Source organism: Podarcis melisellensis (assembly GCF_964234715.1).
Source record: "Podarcis melisellensis genome assembly, chromosome: 7".
In the NCBI taxonomy this organism is placed as follows: Eukaryota; Metazoa; Chordata; class Lepidosauria; order Squamata; family Lacertidae; genus Podarcis; species Podarcis melisellensis.
This window is the reverse complement of record NC_138539.1, coordinates 56,580,779-56,596,524: the sequence shown is the minus strand read 5'-3', so window position 1 is coordinate 56,596,524 and position 15,746 is coordinate 56,580,779. Positions and strand designations below refer to the sequence as shown.

Sequence of the window (15,746 nt, the reverse complement as noted above, 5' to 3'; positions counted from 1 at the left end):
GGTGTCAGTCAGCACACATTACAGTCTCTAAACAAATTACTGCTTGCAGCTTATTACCTTGTTGGTAACATTAAGCGGGATTTAGCACTACAAGGAGATTGATGAATTCGAGTGCATTGTGGGAAGCTCCTTATGTCTGATGATGGCCATGGGAGAAGAGATAAACAGTAGAGGAGAACACCATTTATGGAGTTTTATATGTCCCTGGTGTTAAATGTACCAAAGCTTTCTCTTGCTGAAGGGTGTGATTAAGACACAAAAATTAACTAAGGATATTTTCACTAGCTCTCGTGTGGAACACTTGTATTTTAAGACCATTGATTTAGGCTATGGGGAGTATTAAAGTTATAATAGGAAAACTTTAATATATATTTATATTTACAAGAGAGAGAGAGAGAGAGAGAGAGAGACTTCATATTCTACTGTAATTGAAAACCTCCTAATATTTAAATAGCATGGACAGACCGTGGAGAGAATATAATAAGACAAAGATATGAATCATTGGCATGGTACCAGCTAAATTGAACTTGGGGTTTAAATATTTTATTACCACTATAAATTCATATCTTCTTGAGGGGATTGCAAGAAGAAGGATTAAATAAATTTATATTTAATAATAGTGGGTTCTGCTGTGACCCTCAGCCTGCAAGAATTGTTCCCCAAAGCAATAATAATCTCTCATTAAATTGTTTGTAGAATTCATATTAGAAATAAATAGAGCGCTATTGCACTTGGTGTTCTCAATTGTCTCTATGAATAAAAAGGTAAATAACCCGCGCTTGTTTATGTGCACCATGGCCTGGAGTTTAGGGTGCCCAACTCATCCATTTTCAGGGCTCCTGTTTCCAAATGACGTTGCTCTCCTGCAGTCATAGGGAGATATAACTTAAGTGACTGCATATAGATGTTAAATAGCATTGGATGCAGTGCAGCGCCTTGCAGCACCCCACGGTTTGCCAGGGGGCTGTGGCACAGTCACACAGTGCTGTCTTCATGACAGGTCTTGTGCCTGTGTCATTGTTTGGAGCTCTCTGACGTACCAGGAAGCTTCACAGCATTGGAAATGGGAACTTGGGTGCAATTGTGTTGATGGCTTCATGTCTTGTGCTATTCCATGGGCAAGATTGCTGACTCTGCTACCAGATACCCCCCCCCTCCAAAAAAAGAGAGCACTGGGGTATCCATTAGATTCAGCATGTATCTGCTTGGGAGAACTGGTTGCATGAGATCAAAATTCACAATATATTGTTCTGATCATAACAACAGGGTAATATATATGTGTGTACGCTCACACCCAGAGAGAAGATCTAGAAGCCATCTGTGTTCATGAAGCAGCTGTTGGCTGTACGTCTGCTTTATGCACTATCCTTGGAATAAGGCTGCTTCTGGAATATAACCCTGTGGGGTGAGCTGCTAATGTGAATTTAGCAACACCAAGGAAATCTAATGTGAATCTAGCAACACCAAGGAAACCCACCGCAAATGAGAAAATACCCTGGAATCCTTAGAATCTGCGTGCCGCACATGTGCTACTTGATGCCAGTGTTTAAGCACCCAGAGAGATGTTGACGTGGGTAGGTTCTTGCTGACTTCTGCTTCTCTGTGATTGGTAGATGAATTTGACCTTAATTCCCACCCACTCTGAGGCAAGTCCATCAATGGTAAACACATTCCAAGTTGATGTAGTTCTTTCATGAGCGGGACACAGATTTCACTCTGGATCATCTTTCTCTGCTGCGAAACTTCTATCATATGTTCTTACTGAAGGGCTGCATAACGCCCCCCCCCCAAAAAAAAGTATGCTGTAACAAACCACTGATATTATGTTATGCACTCACTCAGGGATATGGTTTCTGCTTCATGCCAGTGTTCTAAAAATAACTGCCAGAGCTCTTCCTTCCCAATTCCGGTCAACTGGTTTTTGTGATAGACGAGGGCTGGACATACTGCTTCCTCTTGAGATTGTCAGTGTTGCTGTAATGCCAGAGAGATTGCTGCAAAGTGACATAAGAAATTCCTTCCTGAGGTTGTGCACATCGGCATGCCGGAATGAGTTTCAAATTTAGAACTCCTAATGGTTGACCAACTTTTGCATCCCGTCAGCCTTTAAAGAGGGACGATTACCTGCTCATTCAGGAATTCCATATTTTTAGGGTGCAATCTGATGTGAAATTGTCATAAGCTGCCAGTTCTTTTTAAAATGTCCCCATTAATAAAAGCACACTGTTTGGAAGCTTGGGGCATGGATTGCATTATTATTACCAATCTGGAATTTTGATTGCCATTAAGTTCCCAACAGCTTCTTTGATTTCATGGCTTGCATTTTCCTTTAACTAGCTTCCTTGCTGTCTCTTTTTAATTCATGTTGTGAGCCACCTTGGGGCCCTGCATTGGGAGAAAGCTGGGAGATAAATAAATCAAGCAAGTAAATAAAATAAATAAATAAATTTATGATGGCACATGTCATAGACTTTCTGCAATAAAGCCATACTAAGAATGCAATCATGTGCATAGTTTACTTACAGGCTGCAAGAGCCTTTTAAGATTCTGGGCATCTTAATTGTCCAATGAATAACACTTGCACTGATGTTCATGGCATATATATAGTTAGGGATTCATTACATTGAGGAAGAGACATGTAGCATTTTAAAATTTGTGTACTGACTTGATCGGTGAAAGCACTCTAGAATTTTAGAGAGGAAACTTTATCATTCTTGACCCTCTTTGCTTCTATTTTCTGGGCAGTATTTGCATATGTGAAGAAATGGTTGCACCGTGAGCGAAAATGTCAATGTACCTTGTGGTGTAAAGGATCAATTGTGTAGGGTAAAACTGACAGTTCACTTCTGACTGAAGCCAGAAAAGATACTAAGGCCTAGTTCACACTAAGTGATAATCCTTGGTTAAGCATGAACAAATTGAGCTTGTGCGTACTTACTGCAAAAATTGCAGCTGCTTTGCTCCTTCCTGATGAAGCACTAACCAGAACTAAGCCATGATTTGTCCATATCCAAGCTTGTGGTTTTTGTCTCCCAGACAGACCATGGGCAGTAAGCAAAGAGCAATCTTTGGCTACAGCTTAAGTTTTGTCTGTAGTGAGACAAACCTTGAACGTGGGTTCTTGTGTAACACTAAAGCAATCCACAGCAGGGCTGTGGCTGGCATATGATAGTGGCATGATAGTAGCAGGAGCAAACCAGACATGTTTTTTTTGTACCCACATATAGACTTGTTCATGCTTAGCCATAATTCAGCTTAGTTTTAACATGCAAACCAGGCCAATGTACATGTGGTAGTCTGCTGAGAAACGACTTAGGCTGGAACATTTTGCAAATAGGTGTATTGTCAACATGCAAGATTTTCTGTTGTGGCAGTTAATAGCAAATTCTAGCTTTTCTGTGGGTCAAGAGAATTGACAAGGGTTAAATTGTGATTGGCCCTTTAGTGGCTATTCTGTTCAGAATTTGTCCTTAGGTGTACACGAGTGAGGAGTCAGAATTCCAGGAAGGACCTGATGATTGGTAAAATTGGTTCTGGCTGGAGGCAGTATAAGGGTGGTCAAAATATTGTTTGGTCTGTCAGTCATGAAAGCTGCAGTTGGTTGCTCAGAGGGTGAAGATACTGAAAAGACTAAAGATGCAGAAAGTGAGCTCAGAATCCCTGATGGCAGAAGCTTAGGGAAGCCACCCAGGAAAGCGAAACCCCGGAGTCAGTTCTCCAGCTTAACTTCTGACTAGTCAGTAGCTGGCCACAGGAAGACACCTGTTAAGACCTTTGTGGTTAAGTCCTTCAGCAGAAAGAAGACTTCAGAGGAAAACTGATGTATGTCTGTCAGGTGGACAGCAGCAGTCTCAAGAGTCAAAGAATCATAGAAGTTTAGAGTTGGGAGGAACCACAAGGCTCATCTAGTCGAAGCCCAAGTAACAGTAGCAGATTTAAAACAACAGCAACTTATTTTTAACAGCTATTATACCACATACTATTAAATAACCAATCTGCAAGCAAACCATTTATTATTATTTTATATTATCTTTAATAAACTTGGCATATTTTCCAGTTCTGTTTGACTCATGTCTGTACTCTGCTACTATGTGTAGTAAAAGGCGGTTGAAGAAACAAGTTGGAATTAAAATGCTGCATTGATGATTTAAGAGGTTTTATTTAAATTGTATGAGGCAGGGATCTTAACAGAGTGTATAAATAGAAAACGGGATATTGTACCTACAGATATTAAACACCTAGCAACTAGAAATTGCTAAGCACCCAGAGATATGCAAACCAAATTCCTCCCTGTCCCTAGTTAACAGTAGGATTCCTCTACATAATAGGGGCTAGAGCTGGTGGTTCTCCACAAAGTGGTGGCAGCTGATGGAAAGACAAAAGCCTCTAGACCCAGTCTTTCATAATGCATTTCAAGTAGCAAGCAGAAAAGTGTAAGTAATGGTTAAGTGAAAGTTCAAAGAATTGACAGTAAAAATACTTGCTCAGGGCAGATGCAAGCTAGCATAAGCAGTCAGACCAGATAGATGACACTAATAATGGTGAGATTTCTACTGGGAGTCTTATAACTGAGACTAGTAAAACAAACATTTTGCACAGTGAGATGTACCACAGTGTAGTAATGACCCACCTGAGGTCTTTACCCAGAGAGAGAGAGAGAGAGAGAGAGAGAGAGAGAGAGAGAGAGAGAGAGAGAAGTGCTGGAAAGTCATGTATATTTTAGAAATCTAATTCTGTGGCTTGGATTTAAGAAACAATTTGCCATTATCCTGGCAGCAAGCATGTAGCTGAAGCAAGACCATTTGTCTGTGTTCACAAACTTGATCCAGAATAACTCCTTTGCCATTTTAGTAGCTGTATGCAGATTCAGTTTCTCTCGCAGCACAGAGTCACAAAAAGCCCCACTTGCAAGATTTCTCTTTGGTACATGTACTTAAGAGCTACCAAGTTGCTTAAATGAAAATAGTCTTTGGCAAATTGGTTGAGTGTAAGTCTGGCTTTCCTGAATGTAGTCATCATACGTTACAAGATGCCCTCTATGCCTTGGGGGGGGGGGGAAGACTGTGGAAATGTCTGAATTGGTAATCCATAGGGAGTTTCACATGGTCTCCAGTAAAAGAGGTTTTCTTCCATCTAACATAGAATGTGTCCTCAACAATAAACCATGCCCTGTGCTAGTTTTCATTTGGCTAAGTGTCATCCAGGCCTAAGCCAGGATGACGTCTCAGATGAAAACCCCAGTGACATGAAGACTGAAGACCTTATGGTATCTCCTGACTCCAGTGCTACCCCAGACACCCCCAACATCTCTGGAGAAGGGTCGCCAGGCCCATCAGCAGTAGAGAACCCAGAAAGACCCATGGAAGACGTTCCCAATTGACCTGCTGCTGCTCTTTCGGCTGTTGAATACTGGCATCAGAAGATGCAGGCACTGACATCCACTGTTCAACTGAGTGTACAGCTCAAGTCCAAAAGAACTAGACTTCTCAAGAGAAAAGGACCTACTTAGAAGCAGACAACCTTGAAGGCTGGGCTAACAGATGTCGGTGGGGACTGGGTGACCAGTCTACATAACTCCCCAATGAAGACTGTCGGTTGCTGGTCGTTGGCTCTGTGCACCCAACTTCCTGTTCCTACTTCCTGCTACCCTCATTGACCCTGGGCCTTGGACCTTTGCTATTACAGTGGTACCTCGGGCTAAGAACTTAATTTGTTCTGGAGGTCCGTTCTTAACCTGAAACTGTTCTTAACCTGAGGTACCACTTTAGCTAATGGGGCCTCCCACTGCCGCTGCGTGATTTCTGTTCTCAACCTGAAGCAAAGTTCTTTACCCAAGGTACTATGTCTGGGTTAGCAGAGTCTGTAACCTGAAGCGTCTGTAACCCGAGGTACCACTGTACTTTGCTCTTGGAAACGTGAACACTTTTGTGTTTGATTTCTGCTTTACCTCTAAACCATGCTATCTGATGGCACCCACTTTGGAACTGCTTCATTTTGATTGACCTCTGCTTCTCCTTAATAATTTGTGTTTCTGGATTGCACTGAAATCCAGCTGCTATCTTAATGTTTCAGAGTTTAGCCAGCACTGTCTTCTGGGGTTCTAGCTTCTACTTCTGCTTTGGCTCAGGATCAGAACCCGAACACTTAGAGACCACTGCAAAGGAGAGAAGCTGCAATGGTTTCCCATTCTCGTTAGTAGAAAGACACAGACAAGGGATTAAATAGAAATGGTTTAGGACACATCTTCATCTATTTTTGAAAGACACTTGATGCTTTTCCAGAGCAATGAAGATACATGCACCTTCTTGGCAGTCCACATTACAGAAGAGCTTCACTGTGGTCCGATTTGGGCAGTCTGCATAACTGGCTCTTCAATGCTTGAAGCTCAAAAATGGGTTAATTCTGTATTCAAAGATTGTTTCATAAGTGCTTCCCGAGTTTCAGGTTAAGTGCTAACCTGACAGTGTGCAAAGTGGAATGTAGGGAAATATACATTAAAATCTCAAGGAAAGAGTAGCAGGGCAATGGACTGCATTGCCTGGGGTAGCTTATAGAATAACCTTTTCTTAAATATTTCAATATGAACCCTGAATCCATGATGTGTTGCTTAGGTCTAGAAAAAGCTGGAGATGACTAGGTTTGAGCATGCTTTTTTAAACATTGCAGGTGTAAATATCAATCATACTAGGTTTGACCCAAAGCAGTGCTGTCAAAGGAGATTTAAAAAAAAATATATTAGATGACTTGCAGAACTTTATAATAATGTGTAACGTTTGACTTTTTGCATTTCTGAATATTTTCTATGTTTAACTTTCTCTTGGACTGTCTTGTTTGTTTTTGTGTATGTTAATTTTGTAATGGCCACTTGCTACATACAGTAGAAATCTGACTGACTGAAGTTTCTACTTTTAATGTGGCACATGGTATGCAAAATATAAAATAAAATGTATCTTTCCCATGGATAGCAGGGTGCTCCTTGCCAGTGCACACAAAGTAGTATCTTGACTAAGAAAGTGAGAGGGGGGTGCTGGGTGGTTTTTTCTGAGAATAAATTGCAGTCGCATAAATATCAATTCTGTCATATATTTTAAATTACATGCCTGTACTGCTGGAAAAAGGCCGGTGTATGGTAAATGCAGTTTTATGCGTTGCATAACTGGATTGTTGCATTTGCATACCGTTCTTTAAAGTAGTAATTTTGAAGAGCTCAGCTATAAGAAAAGCGCTTGTACTGGGGAGGTGTGTTGTCACTGGATACCATTGGAGTGCATTACATCGCTGGGAAGTGCTATTTTTGTTGCTTGAGCCTCTGGCAATAACATCTCTTTCAGAGCAGCTCCTGCTTCCTTCGCTCCCTCTGGCATATGTGTTGTTGCAAGACCCGATGTTACTCGTGCACCTCTTGCTAGTTAACCAGCCATGTTGCGGCTCAGTTCACCACATGCTTGATCTCCACCTGGCCCTGCTGCTTTGTTTTCCTGACAGCCATGGAGCTGTTAACATTTCCCTAACTGATGGGTCCTTTAGTGACAAATCACAGTAACTTAGAAGAGCAGCCCACTGGAGATCTGCAACAAAGTGTGTTTAATTCTGCAGTTGGAAAAACTAAATTCTGCGAGGAGAGCCTCCTGTGAGCAATACACAGTAACGGAGTTGAAGCTGTAAATGTACAGTGGTACCTCAGGTTACAGACGCTTCAGGTTACAGACTCCACTAACCCAGAAATAGTACCTCGGGTTAAGAGCTTTGCTTCAGGATGAGAACAGAAATCGCACAGCAGCGGCAGCGGGAGGCCTCATTAGCTAAAGTGGTGCTTCAGGTTAAGAACAGTTTCAGGTTAAGAACGGACCTCCAGAACGAATCAAGTTCTTAACCTGAGGTACCACTGTATTAGCTTTGTGGGTTCTGGCATATACTGCTTGTTTTCTGTTTTTCGGGAAATTTGGAGGCTGCAGCAGGACTTGCATTTTGCAGAGCTGTATAGTGTGAATGTTGGTTTTGTAGGGCCATTGACCAGTTGAACATGGTGGCAAACTCCAGGAGCTGGGGATTGTCCTTGAGTTGACCATGCAGTACTATAGTGGAAGCATTCATTTTCTGTCTTAAATCTTATACTTCTGAGATTGCCAAATTCTGCAACAAGTTTTCTTGTTTGTTTTTTTGTTTGTTTGTTGCTGTCTGTTTGAAGCTTCAGAATCCTGGGTCTATATTTTATTTTATAGTCCAATATGGAAATGTTAGTGTATTAGTAAAAACAGCATTTGGGTCAGACTAAATTCTCCCCTGCTGGAATTTTACCGTTAACACAGCCTTGTTACATGTTTGATATACATGGATCGGCACATTACATGGTTGCTAGACACTTGGTAAATAAAATTCGAGTTCTACACATTCTGGACCTTTTATTTTGAAGTCGGTGGGATTTCAAAGTCTCCTTAGCTTATTCCCAGCTTGTTAAAATGCCTTCTTGTATCTTTCATTAAATGATTGCATTGTTGCATATCTCTTCCCCCTTCTACTAATGGAGAGGAAAATTGTTCCATAGAACAGCCGCTCAAAATGGGGGAAATAACCTTTGTGAAATGAAATCCTCCTTATCTGTCCATGCACTTGGCTTCTTTCTTGCTTCCAGGCAGATTGTGTGCTACTTCTAGCTTCCTGCCTATCTGGGGTTTCTTTCTCCCCCCACCCCATCCTAAAAAAAAGAAAAAAAGAATTCTGAGCGGCTGTTGGACTTCACAGAAGGCAACGCTTTATTCAGCTTACAAAAGTCTCTTTCTCCCATATGAAATTCTGAAATGACTGAATAGGAAAAAGTGGTGTGTCTGCAAAGCTAGCCTGGTTTTCTTAGATATATGCCAAAAAAAAAAAGTCATTCCCTTATTCATCAGGGAAGCTGAGTTTGTGCAGTGAAGAGACAATAATATCATAAATGGGGGCACACATGAAGCAGAAATTTCCAGTGTCACTAATTGTACCAGATGAGTTCCTGAGTGGGCATGGAGTGGGGGCCACTTTCCCTTTTTTTCTCCCTGGCCCTCTGGCCAAACACACTTTTACTAAACTGGAGGGGGTTGTAACTGTGTTGCTTTATCTTTTCTTCCCTCTTAAGTGGGCTTGAAATACAAAGCATTGATAAATGAGTGACTGCGGCATATTGAAAAAATACGTGGCATTAACTAAAACATCTGAAAATGTTTTTCTTTTGTATTTATGTGCAAAAACTCAGGGCTGTAGGGTTGGGTGCACAATATTTTTTAAAGCAGCATTTAAAAAGCAGTCAAATAAGACGGTGTGTGTGTGTGTGTGTGTGTGTGTGTGTTATAAATTGCCTAGGTTTATTATTGTTCAGGGTTAAAAAGAAGTTTAGGATGTCCATGTATCCATTTCTAAGTTTTGTCTTGCCTCCACAGCGCTTCCCATGGGTTGGGATTGAAGATGCATAGTGAATATTACTGAAACGCTGTGTAGAATCATTCCTGTTCTTAGACTGCCCACAATACAGCATCAAAGGCTACCATAAACACTGTTGTCTCAATACTTTAATGAGAACGTCAAAGCATACATAAGGTTTAATGTTGGAGCTTATGGGTTACTAAAATGTTGAGTAATGCTCTGTGCAAGTACAATGGCAGTCTTCCTTAAGGCAGAAAGCAACCCCCCCCCCCGCTGCACTTTTGATTGCTGTCCTTGGTATCGATTCATGCAAGAGAGCTGTATCTGCATCCAGGGCTTTCAACAGTTTCCCAGTGCATGCCCCATGTTGTTTGTGACCATGTAGCTTGTTTTCTGCTAGTCCTAGCATGAGCAGAACGGACTGCAGTTACATTTGCAACAGTCACCACCAATGACAGTAGCTCCGGATCCTATGATAAGTTGCCTCTTCTTCTATGAAGTCCTTCCTGTTTTGCTTTTGGGTTTTCAGGCACCATCCCCAGGAAACTGAGATCTTAGGGCATCTTAAGTAGCATGTGAGAGGATTGCAACTCTCGTAGCATGAAGACCCTTCCTTCAGGATTGATCATTTTAAAGCATTAATTTATCTCTTGCATAAGCTTATTTTGTGATCTCTATAACTGGGCTTGTATGAAGTGTATGCACAGCTGTGATAGTTTTGCTTTCTTCAAAACACAAGTTGACTTGTGTTTAGGCTGTAATTCTGAGCCTTCTTAATACAGATTAAATACCATTGAATGCAGTGGAGCTTATTTCTTAGTTGCCACGTTGGGGACTGTTCTACACATCTCATATTTTATTTTACTTATGACTTGTATTGAACCATAAACAAATAACCGTATCCCTAACATGGATCTTCCCTTCTTTTTCTGGACTGCTGTCAACTAGAGTATAAACTTGTCTCATTTCACTTTTCTCTTTGCTTCCATTTTCTCTCTCACTGGTTAGAGAAATGCTGGACGTTTTCCCTATTTTGTCACACACATGGTTGCGTCTGATTACTTGTAAATAAGAGCTGCAGTGCTCATCGCTTTCAATTATATTTCATACACATTGCATAATATATTTTAGGTTATTATAACAATGAACTCCAAAGCTTTTACTGGGCCCTGCTTATAATTCCATTAAAAATATGTCCATTTATAATGCATTAAGACTGTTACAGGCACTTAAAAACTGGCAGTGGTTTTGACTTTCACTACTGAGAGTGTGTTAATGAAAATTTATTTTTTTAAATTATAAAAGCTATCTCTGACTTCCTTCACTTCAATATTATACCTGAATAGAAAGAAAAGTTTCAATAATATTGTGCTTTAGGACTCACAAGGGTAGTTTATACGAAGTAATGAGTGATGATTAAGGTACTCCTTTTAATTATTTATATACTTGGAGACACTGTCTTATTTCTTGGTATGTGTGCATAATCTGATTGTCTAGTGAGTTGGGATAAGCTATAAACCAATATAAATAAATGGAAGGGGGAGTGAACCTGGAAAGCTCGAGTTAAAATTCTATCTTATGCTCATCCAAAGCAAGCCTTTATGACTATCTTGCTGCTAAAAGTAGAAAGATGACTTTTCTCTTCACATAAGCCTCACTTAAACCAGGAAGGCTCTATTTAACCAAAGTTTTCCATTCCACCCAAGCTAGGAAACTGTGTTTGCCAGTTTTGGAACCAGACACAATCTTTAAAACCGTGGTTTGAAGTTGGGTTAAGAGTCTGGCTTTTTTGAAAATGGTAACCATAGTTATCTGCTTTGGGTCAAACAGGAAACTGTGGTTAATTGGATACTTTCTAGATTAATTATGATTTGAGCTGCTTGTGTGGGTAAAAAGTTCATGCATTAAGCCAAAATATGAGGATCCAAACCAGCTCATTCTCAATAACCTTGGGTTAGTCATAACTGGTTTCAAAAGCTAAATATCACGGCTTCTAATATAGGAACCTGTTTATGCATTTGAAAAATTAATAAAAGTGTGTGTGTGTTTGAAAGAGACATTTTGCTTTCTCTATTTTATGTACTGTGACATTCTTTTGATTTTTAGTATGAACTATATGGCTTATGACTGGTTACTCTGCAAAAGAGTAGACAAAAGCTCTATCCACATTCATGTTACATTTGCCATGCATTATAGCAGAAGATAATAAAGTCTGCTGATGATTGTGCTTTGCTTATCCTAACTGTCACTCATATTTAATCAGTTACAGTTACTGTAGCTGTGCTACGGTCATAATTCTTTGTTTCAGTTTTCCATTTTTCCTCTTCTTAAAAGTGCTTTCCCTTTCTCTCCCTGTTAAGTGTCAAGATGGTGCTGATGTGGACCAGTGGTGACACCTTCAAGACCATGTACTTCCTTGTGAACCAGGCTCCCTTCCAGTTCTCTATCTGCGGACTTCTACAGGTCTTTGTGGATATGGCCATCCTGTTGCAGGTTTACTTCTACAGCTGCTACCCACAAAAGCCAGCTTCACACGCAACACACCCAGCCAGTACGAAGGCACTTTAAAGCACAAAGTGGAGGCAGCTATCAGTCAAAATATTTGGAACCAGCCTTGCAGCTTCACTTTCAGTTGTAAATACTGTGTTTCTGATGGGCTGCAAATAGAAGCGTCAAACATGGAAACCTAGCCAGGTATCAGGCCTGGCATTGTTTTTAATTATTTGCTTTCCTTGTGTTCCAAATCCATTGGAATGGATTTTTCTTTTTGGGGCTCACATGAGGGTGCTTTATATATATATATATATATATATATATATATATATATATATATATATATATATATATATATATATATATATACGGACATATCTATAAGTCTTATTCACTCATCACGCTTCGTATATATGTGCTTGTGTGAGTGTGTGTATGTGTACCTACTCAAGGGCTGGATGTTTTTCAGTGCTATTTAAAAAAAATTCAATCACAAGAATCGGAGTATTTTGTCTGAAGCTTTTACCTATTTATATAAAATGTATAAGGGTCATACTTTTGGAATGTCTGTTATATTTCAGTTAGGACTCATGAAGGCAATGCAGTTATCGGCAGAAATGTTTTTTTCCAAATGGTGACGGAGGCTGCAGCTAGGAAGAAAGGGGTAAATGAATGATGTAAAGAAAATGTATTTTATTCAGTTTAAATGTGTTAAGCACACACTGCTGGACCAGTGTGTCCAATTAATAGATCAAAGTGTGAGGTGTGGTTGTGGAGTGGTTGATGCTATGGCCAGATGAAAAAAATAATGAATTGGCATTCAACTTGTTGCTGTGAAGAAAGAAGGGAAGGAAGGCGTCTAACACAACTCAGCCTTCTTTCTGAAGTGGCTACAGTCATAAGAGACCTGAGGAAAAATGCCGAGCAGGTTGAGAAACCCTGTAGAGGCATTGCCAAAAGACCCAATGAAGGATTTATGACAGTAGCCGTTTGGAAGCCAGAAAGAACCCAAATGTGTAGCCTAGGCCTTAATCTGAACTCTCTGTGCCCATATATGTCTGGCGGTGAAGCCAGCAGTGTTACATAGCTGAGACTTTCCAGTATGGGCACAGTGAAATGCCTTCCAACATACAGTCTTAAGCTGCACTGACAATGGGAGCACTGTCTATATAACTGCATCTTAATCTAAAATAAACTACCTGGGTGTGTGGTCTGCTTCAATAAATGAAAGGTAGACCAGGCTAGGCAAGAGCCACTCAGAGGAAGAAGAGCAATTGCCTAGTGATGAATAACGCAGCAGGCCTCTTTTTCAAAAAGAAAGCTGAAACTTGACACTTTCCTTAGTATTATTTAATGCCAAATGTCTTCTTTGCATTAGCCAAATATTGAGGAGGAGGAAGAATCCTAACAGTATTTCTAGCCCTTTAAGATCATGAAGATTGCTTCCTTTTTGCAAGTTCTATGGCCAGTAATTGAGATAGTATATGAAATACAGGTGGGAATTTGTGTTATCCACATGCAACGTAGATGAAGATTGGGGAAAATCTGTACCTAAAATATGTTTGCCAGTTTCAGACTTGCATACTTCCTTTACTGAAGACTTGATCTAGAATTCAGCAACTGCACAGCTTGAACTGTTCCACTTTTCAAACCACTCCTCTTTGCCAGGAGGAACCTGCTTTGACCCGGTAAGGAATATGCAGTCATGCTGTGCTTCAGGAACTGTTTTCTCCTCTCCGCAAGCCATGGTTGTCCAGAAACATATATTCTCCAATGCTAGATGAAACTGCTACGTGGATGATATTTTGGGTCGGCAATAGACACGTGTTAAAGTGGTTGCTTTCCTCCACTAAAACGTTTTCAAAAAATGGATGAACTTGATGCACTTGCACGTCTGATCTACGAAAGCTGTTTTTAGCTGGACATCTTCCTCGTTTAATACATTTGGCTGTGCCAAATCTTCTCTGTACTGAAAAGGCAGAAAAGTTTCATAATTGTTATCAGGTTTTTTTTTTAAAAAAAAGGAAAGGAAAGGAATTATTTGCCTTCTGTACTTGCACATTTGCTTCTAATTTCTTCGTCTGTTGAGTACGGAACAACCTCAAAACTGGCTGGACTTCCTCTTCTAACCAATTAGACACTCCATGTCTGAGGAGCAAATTGTCCTGGAGATCAAGACTGTTTTTTTAAAAGAAGAAAGAGGAGAGGCTACTACCACCCTGCAGTAGCTGTATGGATCTTTCCCTCCCTGGCTGGCATATAAACAGAACCTCAGGAAAACTGTTTTATTGAGAGCTTAGTGTGAAGCGCTATGGTTGACCTCAGACTTTGTGCTATTGATTGGTTACCATGCTTGTTCCCTAATGCCTGAAGTGACCTTACCTAGCTGATGTTATGTGGCATGGCAGAATATGAATGTTTAATTGCTCTCCTTTTCACAAATGTTCTGGCTGTGTTAGAACTTCTGGGCATTTGTCTTTTAAATTATAAATTTCCACCACAGTTCTATTTCCCTTGTATGCTGCTGTAATGAGGATTGTATTTCTACTTGTACAACAGGATTTAATAACAGTAACTTGCAACGCTGTGCTTTATTTTTGTATGGGGCAGTCCTTCCCTCCGCCCAATTGTTCTTTGAAAAGGGGCTTAAGACTCAGCTAGTGTGTGTTAGCTTAGTCTGTGCATATCCCCCATGCCTCTTTGTTTAACAAGTATTATTGATGGTAAAATTGGTAATATTTCCCAGGACGCTGTGCACAGATTCACAGTTAGATCTGTTAAACTGATAACCATTTCTTGTCAATATCCAAACAATTTCCTTCCTGCCAGGATTGCCAATGCCAGAAGAAAAGCCAATAGAGTTGTGTCTAAAAATGCTACATTCATCTGTGGCATCTAAACAGGAGCTGGGGAACCCATGAATCCCAGATTTCAAGGTATTTAGGGAAAGGCACAAGGGCTGTTTTCAGGCATGCCAGTTAACAACAATTCTAGTGGGACCACAGCTATCTCAGGTGTCTTTTAGACATTCTCCCAGGTGTGTAGGAATGCTAGTCTGTGATCAGCTTCTATGTACCTGGGAGAATGTTTAAATGACCCAGTGCAAGTTCTGCAGAAAAGACCCCGTCACTCTTGCTCCATGGTTGGATCATTGAAACATTTTCCCAGCCACAGGTCAACTAACTGCTTGCATACAAACAGATCCCACATATTCAGGAGACCATCTAAAGGGCACCTCAGTGGTCAATGAATCACTGGCTTTAAAAAAATGCAGTTCTTTTTACAGGTAAAGAAATCTGTGTAACCACGATCGCATCAGGGTTCAGAGATTAAGTAAATCTTAAATCCATCTTTCTGCTGAATGTATGGAATATCTCAATGGCACTAATGTTGATTTATCAGTTGCAATTTTTAAAAATAAACCAATCAGTTGTGCACAGAATTTGTTGTTCCTTTCAAATGTAAGATAGAGAAGTGCCTTTTGGCGGGGGTTCAGCATGTCAGTAGAAATCAGTTTGTCTCACCATCCTATAAATTGATGGGGTGTGAATGAGCGCCAGACACCATAAATTGGTTTCCTAAAATAACAGATCAGAATTATTATTTTATCATTTGTATAGCCCTTTTTGGTGTACATTATGCTGATGAAGTGGAGTGTCTTGTCTAGTGCTTCAGCTATCTAGTGGAACGTAGCTGACCAAGGCTTTCCCCCAAGATTGAAAATCCAATACATTATTCACACAGGCTCATACTAGGCACTGATCCCCTCTCTTGGCGAGTGTATTAGATGGATATGGTTTACCAGGTCTTATGTTTATTCCTTAAGTTCTCGCATATCAGCTGCAGCAAATTATTTT

At 40.3% G+C, this 15,746-nt stretch overlaps 1 protein-coding gene across 4 annotated transcripts in view; it reads left to right on the top strand.

The window, feature by feature from the left end:
- SLC66A2 (solute carrier family 66 member 2) overlaps nt 1-12,081 on the top strand; it is a 52,482-nt gene extending 40,401 nt beyond the window's left edge. For 3 of the 4 annotated variants that reach the window (XM_081919495.1, XM_081919493.1, XM_081919494.1), the window contains one exon: nt 11,757-12,081. In XM_081919495.1, coding sequence (XP_081775621.1) covers nt 11,757-11,964 — 208 coding nt within the window. In that variant the 3' untranslated portion in view covers nt 11,965-12,081. The remainder of the gene's footprint in view (nt 1-11,756) is intronic. The other variant, XM_081919496.1, reaches the window with a different exon arrangement.
- The last annotated feature ends 3,665 nt before the right edge of the window (nt 12,082-15,746 follow it).